Raw genomic sequence first — 20,446 nt, forward strand, 5'->3', positions numbered from 1 at the left:
GGTTTAAACTACTTTCAAAAATATTTTACATCTTCATCTTATTTTTTGACACAATTTTTCTATTTTAATGTCAAAATTGACAGATAAGCAAAGAGTCAAGAAAAATTTCAAGACAGAACGTCGCTTGTCACTTTAAAGATTGCAAGGAAAATGTTGACTGGTTTAAACTACTTTCAAAAATATTTTACATCTTCATCTTATTTTTTGACTCAATTCTTCTATTTAAATGTCAAAATTGACAATTGAGCAAAGAGTCAAGAAATATTTCAAAGTAGAACGTCGCTTGTCATTTTAAAGATTGCAAGGAAAATGTTGACTGGTTTAAACTACTTTCAAAAATATTTTACATCTTTGTCTTATTTTTTGACACAATTCTTAGATTTTAATGTCAAAATTGCCAGTTAAGCAAAGTGTCATGAAATGTTTCAAGATAGAACGTTGCTTGTCAATTTAAAGATTGCAAGGAAATGTTGACTGGTTTAAACTACTTTCAAAAATATTTTACATCTTCATATTATTTTTGGACACAATTCTTCTATTTTAAAGAGTCAAGAAATATTTTAAGACAAAACGTTGCTTGTCACTTTAAAGATAACAATGAAAATGTCGAAAATAGTTGTCAGAAACTTAAAAGAAGTTAAATGAAATAATCTGTCGTAAAGTGATAACTTAATATTTGACAGATTCCAAATGAAATTGTTGTATAGAGTTATAAAAATTTGAAAGAACACATTTTATATTGAAGTAAGAACTAAATTTTTGACAGATTACAAATGAAATTGTCTTGATTTATACAAATTTTATTGAAAAATCTGCTTAAAAATGAAAACTGAATTTGTGACAAATGCCAAATGAATTTTAAATCTGTCTTAAGGAAATAACTAAATGTTTGACAGATTAAAAATAATATGTCTCACTTAGAGTAACAGCTAATTTTTTGATAGTAAAACTAAGTTTTTGACAGATTGAAATAAAATTGTTTTGAATTATAAACTTCCAATAAATAAATCTGTCTAAAAGTGAAAACTGAATTTTTGACAGATTCCAAATAAAGTTTATTGGAATTATAAGAAAATTAATCAAAAATAAATCTATCTGAAAGTGACAACTAAATGTTTGACAGATACAAATAAACATGTCTCACTTAGAGTGACAGCTAAATTTTTGACAGATGCCAAATGAACTTTATTAGAATTATAAAAAATTTAATAAAAATAAATCTGTCTTAAAGAAATAACTAAATGTTTGACAGATTAAAAATAATATGTCTGGCTTAGAGTGACAGTTGAATTTTTGGCAGATGCCAAATGAAGTTTATTAGAATTATAAAATATTGAATGAAAATAAATCTGTCTTAAAGTGACAACTATATTTTTGACAGATTAAACAAAAACATGTCTCACTTAGAGTGACAGCTAATTTTTTGACAGTGAAAACTAAGTTTTTGACAGATTATAATGAAATTGTTTTGAATTATAAACATTCCAATAAATAAATCTGTCTAAAAGTGAAAACTGAATTTTTGACAAATGCTAAATAAATTTTAAATCTGTCTTAGAGAAATAACTAAATGTTTGACAGATTAAAAATAATATGTCTGACTTAGAGGGACAGTTAAATTTTTGACAGATGCCAAATAAAGTTTATTAGAATTATAAACAAAATTAAACAAAAGTAAATCTATCTGAAAGTGACAACTAAATTTTTGACAGATTAAAAAAAATATGTCTCTCTTAGAGTGAAAGCAAAATTTTTGACAGATGCCAAATGAATTTAATTGGAATTATAAAAAATTGAATGAAAATAAATCAGTCTTAAAGAAATAACTTAAAGTTTGACAGATTCAAAAAAATATGTCTCCTTTAAAGTGACAGCTAATTTTTTGACAAATAACATAAAATTAAAATTATTACCTTTAATGTTTCATTTCTGCTTTTTGCACGTAACCAGTCGAACCAATTTTGCAGGGAAACTCCTCCATTTCTTTTGACGTATTTTCTTTACCTTTAACTTAGCTCTAGATAAGTTATATATTTAAATTAAGCTCAAATTAAATATTTCTATTGAAAAATTAATATTTTTTTTGGTAAGCAGCATTAAGAAATTAAGATTAAAAAAATTAATAGAACATTCAAACAGCTATACAAGTATTCTTATACTAGTTTCATATTTTTAAAAATATAAAAAAAAATAAAAAATTAAACTTTAAACTTTAAAAGTGCAATTTAGTTTTAAGAAATCTTATATCATTTTTTTTTCTTTTTAATTATTATTAAATATCATTGAATCATAAAAATACTGTTTTTGTTTCATCAGCTTCCACTTCTTATTTTTTTTCTTTTTTTCGTTAAATCTAAAATCTCATAGTTTTCATTTTTTATTTATTTTTTGTTTTAAATTTATTTCTTTTTCGTATTTTTAAATTTATATTCAACACTACATCAATTTTTTTTTGTTTATCATTTAGGGATGTTTCATTTAATTTACATTCCTATTTTTATTTATTAAATTATATTAGTTCTTAAACTAAGGTTTTTTTTATATATATTTTTTGTATTATTTATTTTATATATAATTTTTAATATAATCTTTAATTTAATATACTTTCTATTCTATGTACATTACCAATTGCGCTAAGTTTTCTAAAGTAATTCTGTTTTATTTTTTTCATTTGTTGTTATTTTTATTTAAAGAATGTGGTGTGGGTGTGTGAATGTGGTGTATTATGGATGGTGAGTATGTGTGTGTGTGAAATTGTGAATTTAATTTTTCATTGAAAAATGGGATGGATAAGAGAAATATCATGGGACATATAACCAGAGATTTTTAAAAATATTTTTATTTTTTATTTTGTTAATGTTTTTTAATCCAATTTGACTGTGTGCTGTTAGTGATAATTTGCTATTCACATTTTTTGTTGAAAATATGGTCTCTCTGGCATCGAATATATCTTTTTGTTCAACTTTCTGAGATTGAATCTGTCAAAGTTATGGAAATGACATTAATTGAAGTATCTCGTAGGTATGTAAATGTTCATTTTCTATATAATGAGTTCTTAAATATTTTGTTGTGTGTTTAATTTAAATAACTTTCTTCGCCGCCTACAATATCATATGATGGAACGAAAACAGTCTTTGGGTAAATTTTCATTTTTTTTGTTTAGATACTAATTTTTATAATAATTACTTAACCACAACTCTGTTTTGGTGAAGGGTTTTATTTTTAAATTTATTTTAACCTTTCACTTAATTTTTTTTTATTTTTGCTTGGAAATTTCATATGCATAGGGATTGCATTGGTGTATTTTTTATTTTTGTTTATTTTTGAAAACTTATTTTTACGCATACACTTTACTTTTTTTAAATTGTTTGTATTTTATTTTATGAATAGGTACTGGCATTAAATTTATACTTACTTTCTAAAATTCATCTTTTTTAACTTTAAATTTAATTTTAATTCATATTTTTTTATTTTTCAACTCTGTTTTTTTTTTAAGTTTATGTCAAGTTTTTTTTTTGCTTCGAGGGAGAAAAGTACAAAACTAATTGGTAAATTGTTTATGTAAATATTCTTACTAAATATATCGCAATATGCACTTGTATATATTTTTTTAAGTTTTTCCCTTTTTTTGGTTAAAAGAAGTTAAATATAAGTTTATGTATGTATTCGTAATTTTTTCATTTAAATGATTTTTTTCTATAGAGTATTAAGTTTTTTAAAAAAATGTAAAAAAGATGATTCTTGAAATTTGTTTTTTTTTTTTTTTTTTTAAATAAATAATAACAATACACTTTGGTATTAAGTTTTTGTTTTTTTTTTCATTAATAAAAAAATTGAATAAAATAAACAACAAAAATTAAAAGTAATTACTTAAAAATTAAAAACTTATTTTTTAATGAGCGAAAAGGGTTTTCGTTATAAATATGCAATTGTTTTTTTTTTGTTTTTTAATTGTCATGTTGAGTTTTCGTATTTTTGTTTATATATGTCTCATTATTTTTTAACTATACAATAAAGTAATATCCGTTGCGTTTATGTTTTTTTTTTTGTTTTTGAAAAAAAAAAAATTTGGATTAAGATTTCTTACGCTTTTTTTTCTTCTTCTTGTTGAGTATGTCTCGGTTTTAATGTTTTTATTTTGTTGTGTAAATCCCGTTGGTTATTTATTTATGTTTTTTTTTGGTTTTAATTTAATGTTGAATTTTTGTTTTGTTTTAAATTAAGTGTTGTTTTTTGTTTTTGTTTTGGTTTTATTATTGTTATGCCTTAATTTAATTTTTATGAGATTTACAACTCCAAGTCTGGATTGACTTCAGGGCCATACATGTTGGCTAGTTTATCGAAACGTGGACCCCACGCTCCAAGGTAATCGTACTCATGTTGTTCATCATCGGTACCTGAAATGTGAAAATAAAGAAAATATAAGACAAAATTGTTTAAATACGTTGGTAAGTATGTTTTTTAAAGGTCTAAGAACTAAAAAACCTTACAAAGTGTTGATATCTATAAATAAATTATAACTTAACAAGAAATCGTATATTTTTTTATATTTTTTGGTTTTGTTAAGCATCAAATGATTTTTTTTTAAATAAGATATAAGGGTGGTTATATTTTAAGGGTGGATGTTGAAGTAACTAACTTACATAAACTTGAACAATAAACAAAGTCTAGCGTTTCAGAGATTAGGGATACTAAAATCGTCACGATAATTGTCAAAATAGGAAAAAATACCGTGCATCGTAAACAAAGGTTTAATTTTAACCCATATTTCCCCACTGTATCTGTTTGGGTACAGAAAATTGAAAAAGTTTACGGTTGAACTAAAGCCTAAGTTAAATTTTGTTTCCAAATTATTTGCATTTTTCTTGTTTCTACACATGTTTTGAGTAAGTAGTTACTTACATAAGGTGGCGCTACAGTCCTGTGTGAACTAGGGCCTCACCCAACAAACTTCTCCATGCCGCTCGGTCCCTAGCTAGATGTCAAACGTTTTGCCTCCAAGCATTTCCGGGCCGGAGCATTGGTTTCCATGCGCTCGGCTAAGTCTACGTCGCTGTACAGCCCGTACAGCTCGTCGTTCCATCTTTTCCTCCACTCCCCTTCGATGCATACGGGACCGTAGATCACACGAAGAACTTTTCTCTCGAAGCGACCCAAGGTGCTTTCATCCGTCCATGCTTCTGCACCGTATAGCAGGACGGGGATGATTAGGGTCTTATATAGCAACACTTTTGTCATTCGAGAGAGGACTTTACCACTCAATTGCTTTCTTAGTCCAAAGAAACAGCGGTTAGCAAGTGTTATTCTGCGTTTGATCTCAGCGCTGGTGTTGTTTTCTGCGTTTACAGCGAAACCAAGGTAAACGAAGTCCTTGACTACCTCAAAGTTACTTCTGTCGATGGTGAAGTTTTGACCGAGACAACGGTGTTGTATGTCCTTTCTTGACGACAGCATGTACTTTGTTTTACCCTTATTAACTGTTAAACCCATTTTTTCCACCTCTGCCTCAATACTCACAAAAGCCCTATTAGAATCACGCTGAGTTCATCCGATTATGTCAATGTTATCAGCATATGCCAGTGATTGGACAGACTTTTGAAAGATAGTGCCTCTAGTGTTAACGTGTGCGCTCTGCACTATTCTTTCAAACACGATGTTAAAAAAATCGCATGACAGATCACCTTGTCTAAAACCTTTTTTGACATCGGATGGTTCTGTTAAGTTGTTTCCCACCTTTATGGATTAGCGTGAATTCTTCATGGTCATCCTGCACAAACGGCCGAGTTTAACAGGGATGCAAAACTAAAAATGGCTCTATACAGCTCGTCCCTGTAGATGCTGTCATATGCGGCCTTGAAATCGATGAAAAGATGGTGGGTGTCGATTTGGTGTTCTTGGGTTTTTCCAGGATCTGCCGTAATGTGAATATTTGATCAACTGTGGACTTTCCTGGTCTATAACCACACTGATAAGGACCTATCAGGTTGTTGACGAAAGGCTTAAGATGTTCACATATCACGGCAGAGAAAATTTTATAGGCGATGTTAAGTAGACTGATGCCTCTATAGTTGGTGCAGTTAAGAGGGTCTCCTTTTTTCAGGATCGGGCAAACAATACTGAGGTTCCATTCATCGGGCATGGTTTCTTCCAACCATATCTTACAGATAAGTTGGTGCATGCTCCTAACCAACTTATCTCCAGCTCACGCTCGTCGTTGATGAACATCTTACAAAAGGACTTGCATTTACACAAGATGTAGTTGACTTAAGAACTTAAGCCTCTTGAACATTTTAAGTACCGTCAATTTCGAATGGTGGCAAGAATTGGCAACTGTCCATGTGGATTTTTGAAGAACATCGTCTTCAGTGATAAGGTACATTTTTAACTCATTAGATTCGTCAATGTAGTACCCGAAGCGTGATGATTAGTGCGTTGGACTGTCATGCAAGAGGTCTTGGGTTCAATCCCCTCCTGTGCCACCCTACGTTTTTCACGAGTACTGTCTCTTGCGAGGAATTGACAAATCCTATAAGAGTAATTCTTGTCATGAAAAGTGCTCTCTCAAAATTAGCATATAAACTGTAGGTCCATTCCATTTCTGACAACATTTATCGCACACAGAAATGGTTGAGGGTTGTAAGTCACTGGGCATTAGTTCTTCATGGACTGTTGTGCCACCTAATTTTTTTTTTTAGATTCGTCAATGACCAGAATTTCCGTATTTTCGACGAATGATGATTGTCCAAAGCATCCACAAACTGTTTGGTGTTGTTTATGGGCTGGCGGCGTCATAGAGCCGTATTTTTTTTGTCAAAAATGAGGCTGGTCAGGCTCTTACTGTAAATGGCGTTCGCTATCTTAAGATGATAACGAACTTATTATTGCCCGAATTGGAAGATACAGATGTGGATGATATATGGTTCTAACACGGCGAACGTTGACACTTGCCTATCAGCTAACAAAACAGGTGCTCTTTTGCGTGACAAATTTAATGGCCGTGTTATCTTACGTGGTGATGATGTTAATTGGAAACGAAGATAATGTGATTTGACACCTTTGGACTTTTTTCTTTTGGGTTGTTTCGGTGTACGTCAATAAGGTAGAAACAATTCAAGAGCTAAATATTGGTATAACATGGTAAATTAATGACTTAAAACCTCAATCATGCTTCAGCGTCATCAAAAATAGAGGCTATTGGATAGAGGTGTGCCGTTGAGGCTGCAAAAGCTATTTGGCCGATATTTTGTTCCATACATAGTTGAACTATACCAATATTATCACAATAAAAGAAATGACAGTGGTATCCTAAATAATTTAAGTTTTATTTAAAATCAACACCGGCCCTTAAAATTTAACTACCCTCTTATATAATAATAATAATCTTTCATAATAATAAATATTTTTAACTTTACATTACAAAACTAATTTGTAAAATAAAATACTCTTATGAGTAAAGACGACACTTTGAACAATATTGTATAGTTTTTGAAATGTTCTTATACGAAAAAGAAGCTGAGAGGGATATCTAGAAATTACGTTTAAGCTTTTAAAAAACATTTTAGATCCTGTTTAGAATAAAAAACAAGTTGTAGAGACATTAAAAAATGATACATATAAGTATAAAAATATCGTTATAAGCATTTAAATTGATACATTTTAGTCAATTAAACATAATATTCGATTTATCAGCTTTCGTTTTAACTAAATGATATTAAATCCTAATTAATTAACTTATGTTTTAATTGAATGGTACTAAATCTTAATTTATTTTCTTTTTTATACTTGTAAGGTTTCCACTCCCATAATTATTATCTCCTTAAAAAACTTTAATATTATACTCTCACTCACTTCTAACGTAGGGGAAATATATTCAGTTTACTTAACTACAACATTTAAAACACTCGTCTTACAGCTTTTTGATTCATCCCCAAAATAAGGTAACTTTTTGACCTTGTCTTTTATATTAAAGAAAAACTGTTAAAAATAATCACAAGATGTTAACCTGCAAATATAAATTTTGTCAAAGGCCAACCAACTAAAAGTTCAACCCAATAAATGTTAACAATGCAAAAATCTTTTTAAAATGTCTAATCATCTGTGCGGATGAAAAACCCACAAAATGTTAAGCCTACTTTCTTCGAAAAACCCAAAAAAAAATATTTATATTTATATTCACAATAAAGTTTATCTTTTAAAAATGTGCTATCATCGTAACCTGACTACCAAATAATTTTTAATGCCCCACTTAACGACCAAACAATAACCCAACAATGGGCCAAGTTTATTATAATATCTGTCTATATAAACCCCCGGTAGAAGTGAGTAAGTAAGTTTTTAACGCTCTACTAACCTTTTTTTTTTGTTGATATTTTATTTTTGAAACAGAAGACAGGTTAAAAAAAATAACCTCAACACAATATTCACGATAATGAAAATGTAACACCAGGAACGAAAAATAAATAAAACTTACCTGACGCTAATGAACTCAAAGATCCAGCAGTACTGCCGCCACCCTCGTAGGCATAATTTCTTAGGTCATCAAATGGCGGGGCATTGGGGTCACTATCAGCGCGCTTTTTATGTTCCTCAATGAAGATGCCAACATTTGGCTCCTGGCCTGGCATCAATGTCATTACAGGATCTAGATTGAAACATTTTCAACCAACAACAACAAAAAAAGAGGGAGAAAGGGAAAGAGAAAAAAGAAATATGAAAAATCTTTCAAGGGAAACGACGACAACGTTTCAAAACACAAAATTATGTTCATTAAAAAAAAGAAATATACAGCAACATAATAATAACAGAAAATGGTAAAATAAGGACGACTTGAAAAAAAAGGATAATAACTTACACATAATTGGCATTTTGCATGGAGCCAACTCTGGCATTGGTCCACCGATAGGAATTTGTAATGGCGTTATATCAAAGGCTGTCATATCATCCTCGCCGCCACCTTCGTCATCGTAGTTTATGATATTCTCCCGAACATCATCATCAGGTCCTGGATATTTAATATGCGCCTCTCGTCGTCGGTTGTAGACCACAAATACGAGTATAAGAACTTTAATTTTTTTTTCAAGTATCCATGTTGAGGTTTCGAGGATGAAATAATCGTTTGTTGGGGAGGGGGTGGAAAAAAAAGATATAAAAAAATCTCCGTTAATATTGCTGAATAGAAAAATAGCCTTGACAGCAAGGACTAGACAGAGACGATATAAAAACAATTTATAATGCGACAACGCTCTCGTTATGTTTTGTTTTTTGTTTTTCTACGTCAAATTGACATTCACTTTGCATGCAAACAAAAAAATAACTGTTTCAAAGCTTTATCAACTACCAAAGTTTTTTTTCATTATTTTCTAATTTTGTCTTGTTTTTAATTTCAACTTGGAAATGGGTTTTTTGTATTATCTTTTTTTTTATATTAAAAACTAGGTGAAGTTAGTTTTGTTAGTTTAAAAGTTTATAAAAATACATACCTTGAATTACTGGAACAAGGACCTTAGTTAAAAATGAAGTAAAAAGGGCGCTTAGTGTAGTTCCAAAACCACCCTCCCTTTTATAAAAAAAATGCCCAATTAGGAAAAATGTATTCAGTTTCTGCTTTTTTCAAAATCGCTGGCTTAGAACTTTCAAACATTCCTGTGTGCGAGTAAAGTTGTCAGGGATGGAAGGGACCTACAGTTTAAAGCCGAATCCGAATGGCTAATTTGAGAAACCACTTTTCATGACAAGAATTACTCTTGGAGAATTTGTAGATTAGTTGCACTACGAAAGGAAGACAAGGGGTTGAAAGGAGGTTTAAGTGCACATTAGTCTTGAATTCATGAATATTGCAATGGCTGGGAAAGACAGAAAGTGGCAAGTACGACCGAAGTTGGGCTCGAGGGTATATTGATGAGCATTCATAGAAGCGCGAGTATTACGGTTGAACTATTTAAGGAGAGGAATGCAACTGGCTATTTCTCTAGAGCATAGCCCGTTAAAATAACGTCACAAGAAGGTGAGACGAAAAACATTTCGACGATGTTCAAGCTACGTAAATGCTCTTATGATGGTAATATCACCAATCAATCTAAGTGCTCTACGTTCAATACTGTCCAAGAGGCTAAAATAAGTTGCGGAAGCACCAGCCTAGATATGAGAGTTATACTCACGCTTTGGACATAAGTCTTTTAGATAACAGCCAGATCAGAGGGGGTATAAAACTTCTTGCATCGCGTTAGAAAACCCGAACATCTTACGACAGTTTTGGCGACATCGCGTATGTGATCGTTTCACAATATCTCGAGAATATCGAGATGTTCAGTCTCCTCGATGCAAGTGCCATCTACGGATAATGGCAAGGGGAGTATATCTCGCTTTATCGATACAAGACAGCATTGGGATTTCCAAGCATTACATTCCTGCTGGTTTTTTATTCCCCATTGAACAATGCTGTTAAGGTCGGAATTTAATGAGCTTATCAAATTTCGTCGTTGCAGCTCCAGATCCGAAGAAGAGGGAATCTGAAAACGAATATGAAAAGCTACGAGTACTATCGTCAACGAAATAATGTATTGGATTAGATGTGGCAGACAGGAGATCATTAATAAAAATAAGAAAAAGTGTTGGAGATAGAACAGAGCCCTGCGGCACACCAGCATTTATTTTATGGTTTGAGACATGAATCTATCCAATACTACTTGTATTGAACGATTCGAAAAGTAATTTCTAATCCAATGAAGAAGGGGTTAAAGTTGACCGAAGGTACACATTTTCGATAGGAGATGATGCCAAAGTCTATCAAATCCTTTTGAAATATCTTTATTCTTGAATTTCCTTGATTTACAAGGCATTCCACCGCACGTTCTTACAATGAAAATTGGCGGACCCCTCATTTTTATTCAAAACATATATAAACCACCACTTTGCAACGAAACCAGAGCCTGAGTCAATCAGAAAGATGATAAAAAACTTATCGGACAATAATCTTGACTGGAAAATTCAAAATTGAAGACGTACTGTTGCCGTGTCTTTAAATACCAACAGGTTTTCTATTCGAGTTCTAACGTTAACAGTTCCCGGTGCGGCTTACTTTCGCAACTATGACTATTGACAAAGCAAAAGGACAACCATTTCAAGGGTGTGGGTTAAATCTGGAGAATCAATGCTTCTCTAAAAAGAAAATACAAAATAACGTAAATTTTCAAAATTCAAACAAATCCGTCCCTGAGGAAAAATCGAAAGGTAAGCCCAGTTTACCAACAAAAAAAATACAGTCGACCAAAGACAATCAATTAAAAGTTCCAGATTTTTTTAAAATTATTTCTTGTACCTCATTCTCTATATTCAAAGTTTAATAAAGTGCCATGGTTAGCTGCCTGTTTTTGAAACTGAAAACTATGCACTTAACAGAGCAAAAAAACAGACACTTTTTTAAATCAGTCATTTCTGACATCTTTGGCATTTTGACAGTTAAACGTACTTTTTTCTTTTAGTTTAAGTTTTAGTTTTTCTCTCTTCCATATTTCGCGACTGCATCACTATGACTGCTGATGTTGGCCTATAGCTGAATGGATGAATGGAGAATGATGGAATAAGAAAAGCTGCTACTAGCTAGGAACTACTCTAATAGTAAGATGATGACATGGCATGCCATGTCGTCCTAGAAACAGTTAAATGCACATCTAAAGAAAAAAACTGGATGCAAAAACGACTTCCTTTACAACATACACAAAAAACTAGGTATACAGTTCGTCCTCCTACTATACTATATAAGGACCAGAAACAGGACCTACTGTATAGTATATAAGACTAAATTCCTTTTAGCGTTATATGAATGTGTGTGTGTAAATTTGTGTTCCTTTTCTTTATTTTTTAACTTTTTATTTTTAATTGTCAGCCTTTTTGTGAGTTTGAAGTTTATTTCATGTGGAAATGCGAAAATGAAAAAATGCAGCTCAATCCTTTTTTCTTTTCATTTCTGTAGATATAGGTGGGTATATACTATACAGTTTGTTTATTGTGGCCGTCGGAGTTGAGTAAAAAAAAAACTCAAGGAAAAGGATATGCTTGCGGTTAAGTATATGTTCAAAAAAAAGAAGAAAAAACAAGTGAAAAAAAAATTAAATTAAAGAAGACTTTTCAAAGTAAACTAGGTCACTTTTGATGAAAAGCCAAGATGATGATGATGAAAAAGCACGCGGAGCCCAACAAGCCAACGATTCAGCGGGAAAGAGGGAGAGTGGCTTGTTTCTTTACTCAAGAAGTGTTTTTTTTTCGCCCGGAATTGACTTGGATTTTTTCGTTTTTTGTTGATGTTTTAGTTTACTTTTTTAATTGACACTTGAATGAAAAGATTGGTAGATTTTTTTGAAAACATAGTTTTTCTTAATGAAATTTATAAATACACAATCACAACAAAAAGAAGATTTTTTTAATCTTTTCAAAACAGCAACAGGTATGTACATTGTACATTAATAATGAAAGGTTTTTTTTTCTTAAAGAGGACATAACACGTGTACGTACCTTACAGTATATACTTGAAGATTTTAATATAGACTTTTGGAAGGAAAGTAGGTTGCAGGAAATTATAAATGCTCTTGACTTTAAGGATATGCGTGAATGTTGCGTAGCGTATGCTCTACATTGGGCACTGAGTAGATACTTTAGGGATTTGATGAAGCGGCGGCGGCGTTTTAAACTAGTTCATTAAATTATGTGGCCAAAAAACAACAAACTTTATGTCTGTGATTGCTTAAGGCTTTAAGGAATAGTAAACATGAAAATGTCATATTTTTTTTTATATTTGGGGCAATGTTGAAATGCTTAAAGTCAGTCTGGAATGCACAAGCTATCAAGTGCAAACGATTAGAATATGTACTAATAGCTGAAATAGGTTTGCTGCCCTATTTTCAATGCAGTCTGAGACACTTCGCTTGTGTTTTTATAAAACAAAGTTGAGGCTGTCATAGATACTTTTAAAGCGTGAAAATGTAAGACGAAATTTTTGTTTTGAACAGTTTTCAATCCCAAACATTGAGGTTCATTTAAGTTTTTCTGTATAACATATCTTGCTTTAATTCCAATATTCGACTGCGAGAAGAAAAATTGGTCAAACAATCATGGCAGTGGAGCCTGAATTTGAAGAAGCAGTCCTACAAATACCCAAAGGTTATTGATAACAGCCGACAACAACACAGAACAAGAAATACGAGAGCCGTTGATCAAAACCAACAAAGCCTATTTCAGTCTGTCAAAGATTTCTAAATCTAGAAAGCTTATCATAACTTCTAAGCCCCTGCTGTACAGGCCGATGGTTCTGCCAGCACTGACATATAGATCCAAAACCTGTCTGCTTAGTAAAAGGCACTTCAAGAGAAAGGTTTTGCGTAGATGTAATAATCCCTTAAGTGAGGAATGTCGGTTCTAAAGTTGCTACAATCAATCTACCTCGAAGCTGTTATTGTGAAAAAAATTAAGCTTAGTAAGCTCCAGTGGGCTGCTTTGTAGTACATTTTATGGTAGGCGACAGCATGGCAGCTCTTACTTAAGCTGGAAAGATGGCGTAAACAATGACACACAAAGTCTTAGGGTGCGCAACTAGATGGCATCGCCTTGCGGTTGGGATAGATATAGAGACTTGTTGTATGAAGCCAGGACCAGTATTTTTTTTAAAGCTCGATTAATCAAAACATTGTTGAAATATCAACATTTTTGAATGATCATCCTTTCAGAAAATATAGAAAACAACTCATCAATGTTTTGTTATTTATAAAAATTAATAAATTGGGTGGCGCAACAATCCGTTGAGAACTAGGTCCTAGTGACTTTCCACTCTCAACCATTCCTGTGTGCGGGTACTGTTGTCAGGGATGGAGGGGACCTGCAGTTTTGTAAGCCAAACCTGAACGGCTTGGAGAATTTTTCAATTCCTTGCAAGAGGCAGAATCGTGCAAAAAAAAACTTAAGATGGATAAGGCAAGGAATTATCAATTTCGTTATGGTCACATAACTGATTCCCTCAGATATTATCTCTGTAGATACTGACTACTGCACTCCTACTTTGAGCCTTAGTAAGGGCTTAAAGGTAATTTTCCAATCGAGAGGAGATTGGGAGGATGACATCGTGTCGATAGGTTTCGACACAACCATAGAGTGCGGAGTTGGTTCTGGGATCCTTTCTGAGTCCCTAAATGTATCTAAATCCTTTAGGCTTCCTGACTTTGCTAGCGTTTTTCAGGCTGATTTTCTGGCAATAAGGAAGGCATGTAAGATAATTAACCAAAGCCCAAACCAAAACCGAAATGCGGCTATCTTTACAGACAGTCAGGCAGCTGTCAAAGCCATTAACTCGGCAACATCCTCATCTTAATTGGTCTAGCAATTTCGCGATGAGCTCGCGAGCCTGAATATTAACCTCGGTGTCACCCTTATGTGGGTTCCGGGCCATAGTAGTATCGTGGGAAATGAACGGGCTGACAAGCTAGACAGACAAGGATCGGTCCTTCATAGCTCACTTGCGGAAATGGTTAACATTCCTCTTCGCGCTATGAAGGGTTAAATCTTTTCTATCTACCAAACTGAATCAAACCGAAGGTGTAGCAATTTACCCAACTGCATTATATCTAGCAAGATATGGCCCACCTATAATAAAACCCGTACATAATAATCATAATCGCTGTGAATCTTCTCTATAAATCTTTCGTTTCTATTACAGGTCTAGAGAGTTTTTGGTATCAAAACGGAGCAACACAGCGCTAATTGGATCTCAGGCTGGGTTGCCTTGAGATCGCCATTTCTAACTACCTACCTAAGGCAAGGATCGAATCCAAGACATCCCAACGCACTAGCCATCATGTCATGGGTTTGTTTTTTAGAGAAAATAATTATTGCTCTTGAAAGAAATATAGCAAAGTGATAGAAGCTTATTGAGAAAAATAATGAACCTAATAAAGAAAAATAATTCGATTTTTTAATGCGTATACGCCCAAGTGTACCATCGTTATTTAAATATTTTAAACAAAAGCTTCGCCGTGTTTTAAACGTCTTGCAAATGTGTGTATTAAAATAATGGTTTTCTTTAATTTTATTATATTTAATAATAAAATCCACCAAATGAAACATTGACACACAAAATATACTCGTTTAATTTAAAAAACTAAAATTTCAAGACAGGAAAAGTTATTTTTTACTTTTAATATTAAAGTTTTATTTTTAGTCCCGAGAAATTAAAAATTTAACTTCCATTGAAACTTAATTTAGGTACTGATCTTATCTGGGTTACGAGATTTAAAAACAACTTTGAATATTTTCTGGAATAAATACATTTATCAGAATAAATACCGAGGAACTTATTTTTCCTTGTTAGTAACTGATTAAGGAATTTATGCATAACTTTGACTATCTGGTTTCCTTTCTTTATATTTACTTGCAAGTTTCATCTTTTTATTTTAAATATTTTTATCGATCTTGGAGCTGCTATAGAAACCTTTGTTTATATTTTTTCAATTTATTCTTTACGATCAAACATCCAGATTAATAACGATGATGCCATGATTCAAAACCATTCAAAACCTTTAGACATTAAAAAATCCAGACCAAGCTATAGATAGATATTTTTATCGCAAATAAAAGAAAAAAGAATCTTAGATTAAAATTTCATATCTTGTCATTATTTATATACAGATTTTTTAATTACATAAATTCAGGTTTCAAGACAAAAGCAAAAATTTTACCTTCATTTTGTGTCGATGAAGATATTTTTTCTTCCCTTGAAGAAGTTTATAGTACCTGTATACAGTTGTTGGCTTTCAAGGACGTTGCATTTTTAAGAAGAGAGAGAAAGATAAAGAGAGTATCTAATGAAAAGTTTGGATAAACTTAACTTGAATTGCATTACACCATCGTCGCCTTGGTCAGGAAAAATCAAGACAGGTGGATTTGATGGTGAATGGTGGCGCGGCCGGTGGTGATGGGAGGTAGGAAGAAACAGTATATTTTCTTATTTTTCCTCTTTTCTTTTGTTTCTGATACCTAATTAAAAAAACATCGAGAATACGGACTTTCGCTATATCAAGGATATTTGAAAAAGATTTTTTGGGAAAACAGCCAGCAGTGACTCAAAGTTCGTTTCGTTCGTCCTTTATTTAAAAGTTTATTTTGTTTTGTTTTGTCTGTTGCTGCTGATCCTGCTTTATTGTGTTTTTGTTGTTGTTGTTGTATCTATTTTGTGTTTTGTTTTATAATATTTACTTGAATTAATGTTAAGAATGAGACTGCTGAAGTATAATGTAAATAAAATGCAAACGAAATAGGGGCCACATTATCATCATCAGGCAGGATATATAGAGGACAAAAGTGAAGACAATAGAATTGAAAAACAGTTTTCAAAAACTAACAAGAAAAGAGACATCAGATATAAAATATACAACAAATAAACAAACAAAATGGCCAAGAATGGGAGCTATGTTTGCTTATTGTAAATAGGTAATTGGGACAGTGATTTATATACATAAAGATCCAAGATAGATACAATACAACAACAAAAACAACAACATCTTTACATTTTAGTGGATGGAATTTAAAGAAATTGATTTTGAAAAACGTTAAGGATGGGGTGGGCGGTAAGAGGTCTGGAAAGCTGTGATTATTTGTAATTATACGAATTGAATTCGATTTCAAATAAGGGAGAAAGTTTGGTTTTGAACTTATCTTTTTTTGTTTATGTTGTTGTTGTTTTCGTTGACATTGATTACTCAATTGTTTTTTGTTTCAATTAAACTTCGAAACAAAAGAAAAAAAAATATTGTGTTTTATTTGAATTGTCTTAAGTAAATGAAAAATGAGCAGTTACTCAGTAAATTAACTATGAAATGATTTTGAACTATGTAAAGGATTTAAGAAAAGGGACTTTTGAATGTTGACAGTTGATAGGGAACATAATGTTGACGTTACATCTGTCAAATTGGCTGTCATTTATTCAGGCTGTTAATAGATGCCAATATTTAGAAACTGTCAAATAGGTTGTCATTATCAAATCAAAATGAACACAGTCGATTTTCGGTAATTGTTGCTGATTACAAATCGGAACTTTCTGCAAACACACAAAATCTAACCGAATTAAAATACGAATGTCAAACCGATACAAATGCACCAGTTTGGTTTGAATATTGGGCTGGCTGAAAAAGTTTCATCGGACTATATAAATCTTTGAGAACGACCATGTTTAATACATCAGTTTCAATGCTCCAAAAAGAAACTTTAGAGAAAAGAAATACAATATGAATGCTATGGAGTGCCAAAGGGCTCTGTTTCATGGCCAGCACTTTTTTGCTAGTTTTATCACAATGATTTGTAAGCTAGAAATTGTAGATGCATTGAATTGTTTTTCAACTTAATCTAGATTATTTCACCAAAATTTGAGTCTTGAAAAAAATCTTAAGCCTGCCATGAATGTCCTCACAGTTTGGAAGCTGTATAAGTGAATCTGTGTTTCAGTAGTATCTTTATTCTTTTTTGGAAAGTGAGAAGCACTTTTCTTAACAGATTTTTGCACAGTATTCCATTTGTTGTAAGTACGAACTTATTTGTGTTGATTTATAGTAAAATAAATAAATTCGAAGGAAATTTTTAGAGTATTTGTAAAGTGTTAAAAATATTGATTGCCCAATGAAAAATCACCAACAAACCTGTGAAGTAGGACCCCTATAATCGTTATTGTCATAACCATAATTATGTGTTGTTGTGTTGTCAATATGTACTTATTTTTTATTAAAATTGGATTTTTTCTCACGCCCTATTCTAAAAAATAAGCCTCGAAAAAAATACAAACTTTTACCTATCGACATAAACAGTAAACACCTCAATTTTATATCGACCTACGTACATTCAAACCTATATTCTCAACTATACAGAACACACCCGCCCACGCTTTATTTTCAGGTGAAAGAACATCAAACTAAGATTGTATCTAAAAAGTTTATTTGACTAAAAAGTTTATGTTAGAATAAGAACAATACAATTTTAAATAAATAAGTTTAGTGAAAATGTTTTCTTTTTTATCCGGTTGTTGTTGAGACCCAACAAAAAAAAGGACATTCCCATGAAGCCGCATATAACTTATATTATTCAAGGCCTTATGGTGGTATGTTATGTTTGTATAGGTAAAGATATTTCCAAATGTAAGCACGCACTTTTCCGCTTTGACTTTACCAGAAGACTAAACACAAAAGTAGACTTAAAAAAAAGCTTTGAGATACATAATGCAAACAATTTTTTAAAAAAAACCTTCTTTATACAAAAGAGAGAGGTATGTTAGGCAGGCAGACGTATGTAGGTATTTGTATACGCAGTGCCCGCCGGATGTGAGGGAAAGAAAATGACTTTCCATTATTCTTAAGGGAAAACATATTTTTGCGAAATAAACGAAACCAACCACGACGACAAACGACAAACGACGGACTTCAAGGACATCTATAAGGGTGCTATATGCCAAAGACGAAGAATAAGACAGCCAGCTTTAAGATAGAAGAAGCAAAAATAGTAATAATATAAAGAAACGAAACGAAAGCCTGGAAGTGAAAATGTCACGGGTTTTAAAATTTTATTACAATTTTTTTTTATTGTTATTTGCAAGGATCTTTTGAAATTTATTGTTATATGCGGGGATGTTTGTTTGCTTTCCCCTTTCTCTCTCTCTTTCTTTCCCTTTCTCTGTCTCTTGCTGATGGGGTTCCGGTTCTGCTAGTTTTATTTTTTCAAAAAAAAATTGTAAGAAAGGAAATGAGATTGGCTCTAACCTACTTGCTTGAAGCCTGAGCGTGAGTGGGTTTGAGATTTTCCTCAACAAAAAAATATAAAAAATATGATACCATAACTTTTATAGAAGTCGCACTTTTTAAGGGTCTATGGGTGTTATTTTTGTATATATGAGTACAAGTATTTTTTATTATTTCCTGACCACAACCTGACCGATATTTGTTTTATTTTATTTTTAAAGGAGTTCATAAAATTATATTGCGACTAGGAAGAACTTGAAATAAACCTTTTTTTTTTGGTGTAGTGTAAGTATATACCCTTAAGGGGGTATTATAAGACTCTTGTGTGTCAATGTTATAGTTGAAAGGAATAATCTTGTTGGGCTTAAGGTATTAGATATTAATTTGAGTGTAATCAAACAAAAAAATAGGAGCGAGACAAGTTAAAAAGCCCTCAGTTGACAGCCTTAAGCTACGATAAAATAATAATCATCATGGGCAAATAAAATAATAAAGCTTATGGCATGGTAGTTAAAAAGGTGTTGACAAGGTTTTTGTGGATGTTTTTTTTTGTCAACTCTTAGAAATAATGTCAAGTCGGGTTTTGGTTTTTAAATACAGAGAAATCGGGTCAATTAAAAGGGGTTTATAGAGAAGAAATTTACATACAAAGCTTAGGCAAAAAAGTATCAATTATTAAAATATTTTAAAAATTATTTTGCTCTAATTGATAAAGATAATGAAATGTATGTAAGAGATTTTGAAAATTGTGATCCCATCTCAATCTCAATGGAAAAAAAATTGTATTCAAAAACTTCTAACCAAAGTGGGTTATAAAAGACCTCGTTAAAAAAATAGGTCCAACTTAGGAAAATCTAAGAAAAAGAGTGATAATTGCTTTTGACTTTTGGTGGTTGTAAAGTTAAGTAATTACATAATAATGCACTTCATACCAAAACTCAAATCTAATATAGGGTATTCCAACAAGAGTTTTTATTTTAATGTTGAAAACATAATATTTTAAAAGAGCAGTTAAGGGTTTTTATTTAATTGCAAGGGAAGAAAATACACCTGAAAAACGATATAAGCCACCAAGGCTACGGTTTAATGAATTTCAAATACTAGCAATTTGAGGTTTTGAAGCGACGTTGAGCATTGGTAAATGGGTAAATGGTAAAGACGAATATCTTTTAAGTGACCTTAAATAAAGAAGTTTAGAGTTATTAATTAAAAAAATGTGCCCCAGTTTGCGAAAATGAATCACAGTCAAACATTTTTTTCATTTGCAAAATTTGTATAGTTTCGTTGGTTGTCAGATAAAATGCTCTTTTATATAATAAAGTACACATTTTAAGAGTTCTTAGGGTTTGACTTCGAAAATGTGCAAAAAATTTCAGCTCAAAAAGTATTAGTCATCAAAATGAAACCTTTTATTTTAAAGCAAAATTATGGAAAAATTAAATTTCTTTCTTCTCGACTTTAGAGATTTTGGTGATGTTAACTTAAAAAAACAAACAAAGAATTAAAGTTCAAAAATGAAGGAATTTTCAACTTCTCTTTGAAGAAGAGTTTTTACTGATTGAACACTTATGTATAGTGGCAATCTTAAGAATCTTAATAAAAGCCTTACATTGCTCTCTTTGAGAAATTTTCCGGACCTAATTTTTTATCATAGGTATATTTTGAATAAGCCTGTACGAATTTCA

General features: G+C 31.6%; 1 protein-coding gene across 1 annotated transcript in view; it reads right to left on the minus strand.

Moving 5' to 3' along the window:
* Positions 1–2,206: 2,206 nt before the first annotated feature.
* LOC129948984 (neural-cadherin) overlaps positions 2,207–20,446 on the minus strand; it is a 943,200-nt gene continuing 924,960 nt past the window's right edge. The window contains exons 20-22 of the mRNA XM_056060154.1: positions 8,852–9,061; positions 8,471–8,641; positions 2,207–4,397 (exon numbers count right to left, since the gene is read on the minus strand). Coding sequence (XP_055916129.1) covers positions 4,288–4,397; positions 8,471–8,641; positions 8,852–9,061 — 491 coding nt within the window. The 3' untranslated portion in view covers positions 2,207–4,287. The remainder of the gene's footprint in view (positions 4,398–8,470; positions 8,642–8,851; positions 9,062–20,446) is intronic.

Source organism: Eupeodes corollae, chromosome 3 (assembly GCF_945859685.1).
Source record: "Eupeodes corollae chromosome 3, idEupCoro1.1, whole genome shotgun sequence".
Lineage (NCBI taxonomy): Eukaryota > Metazoa > Arthropoda > Insecta > Diptera > Syrphidae > Eupeodes > Eupeodes corollae.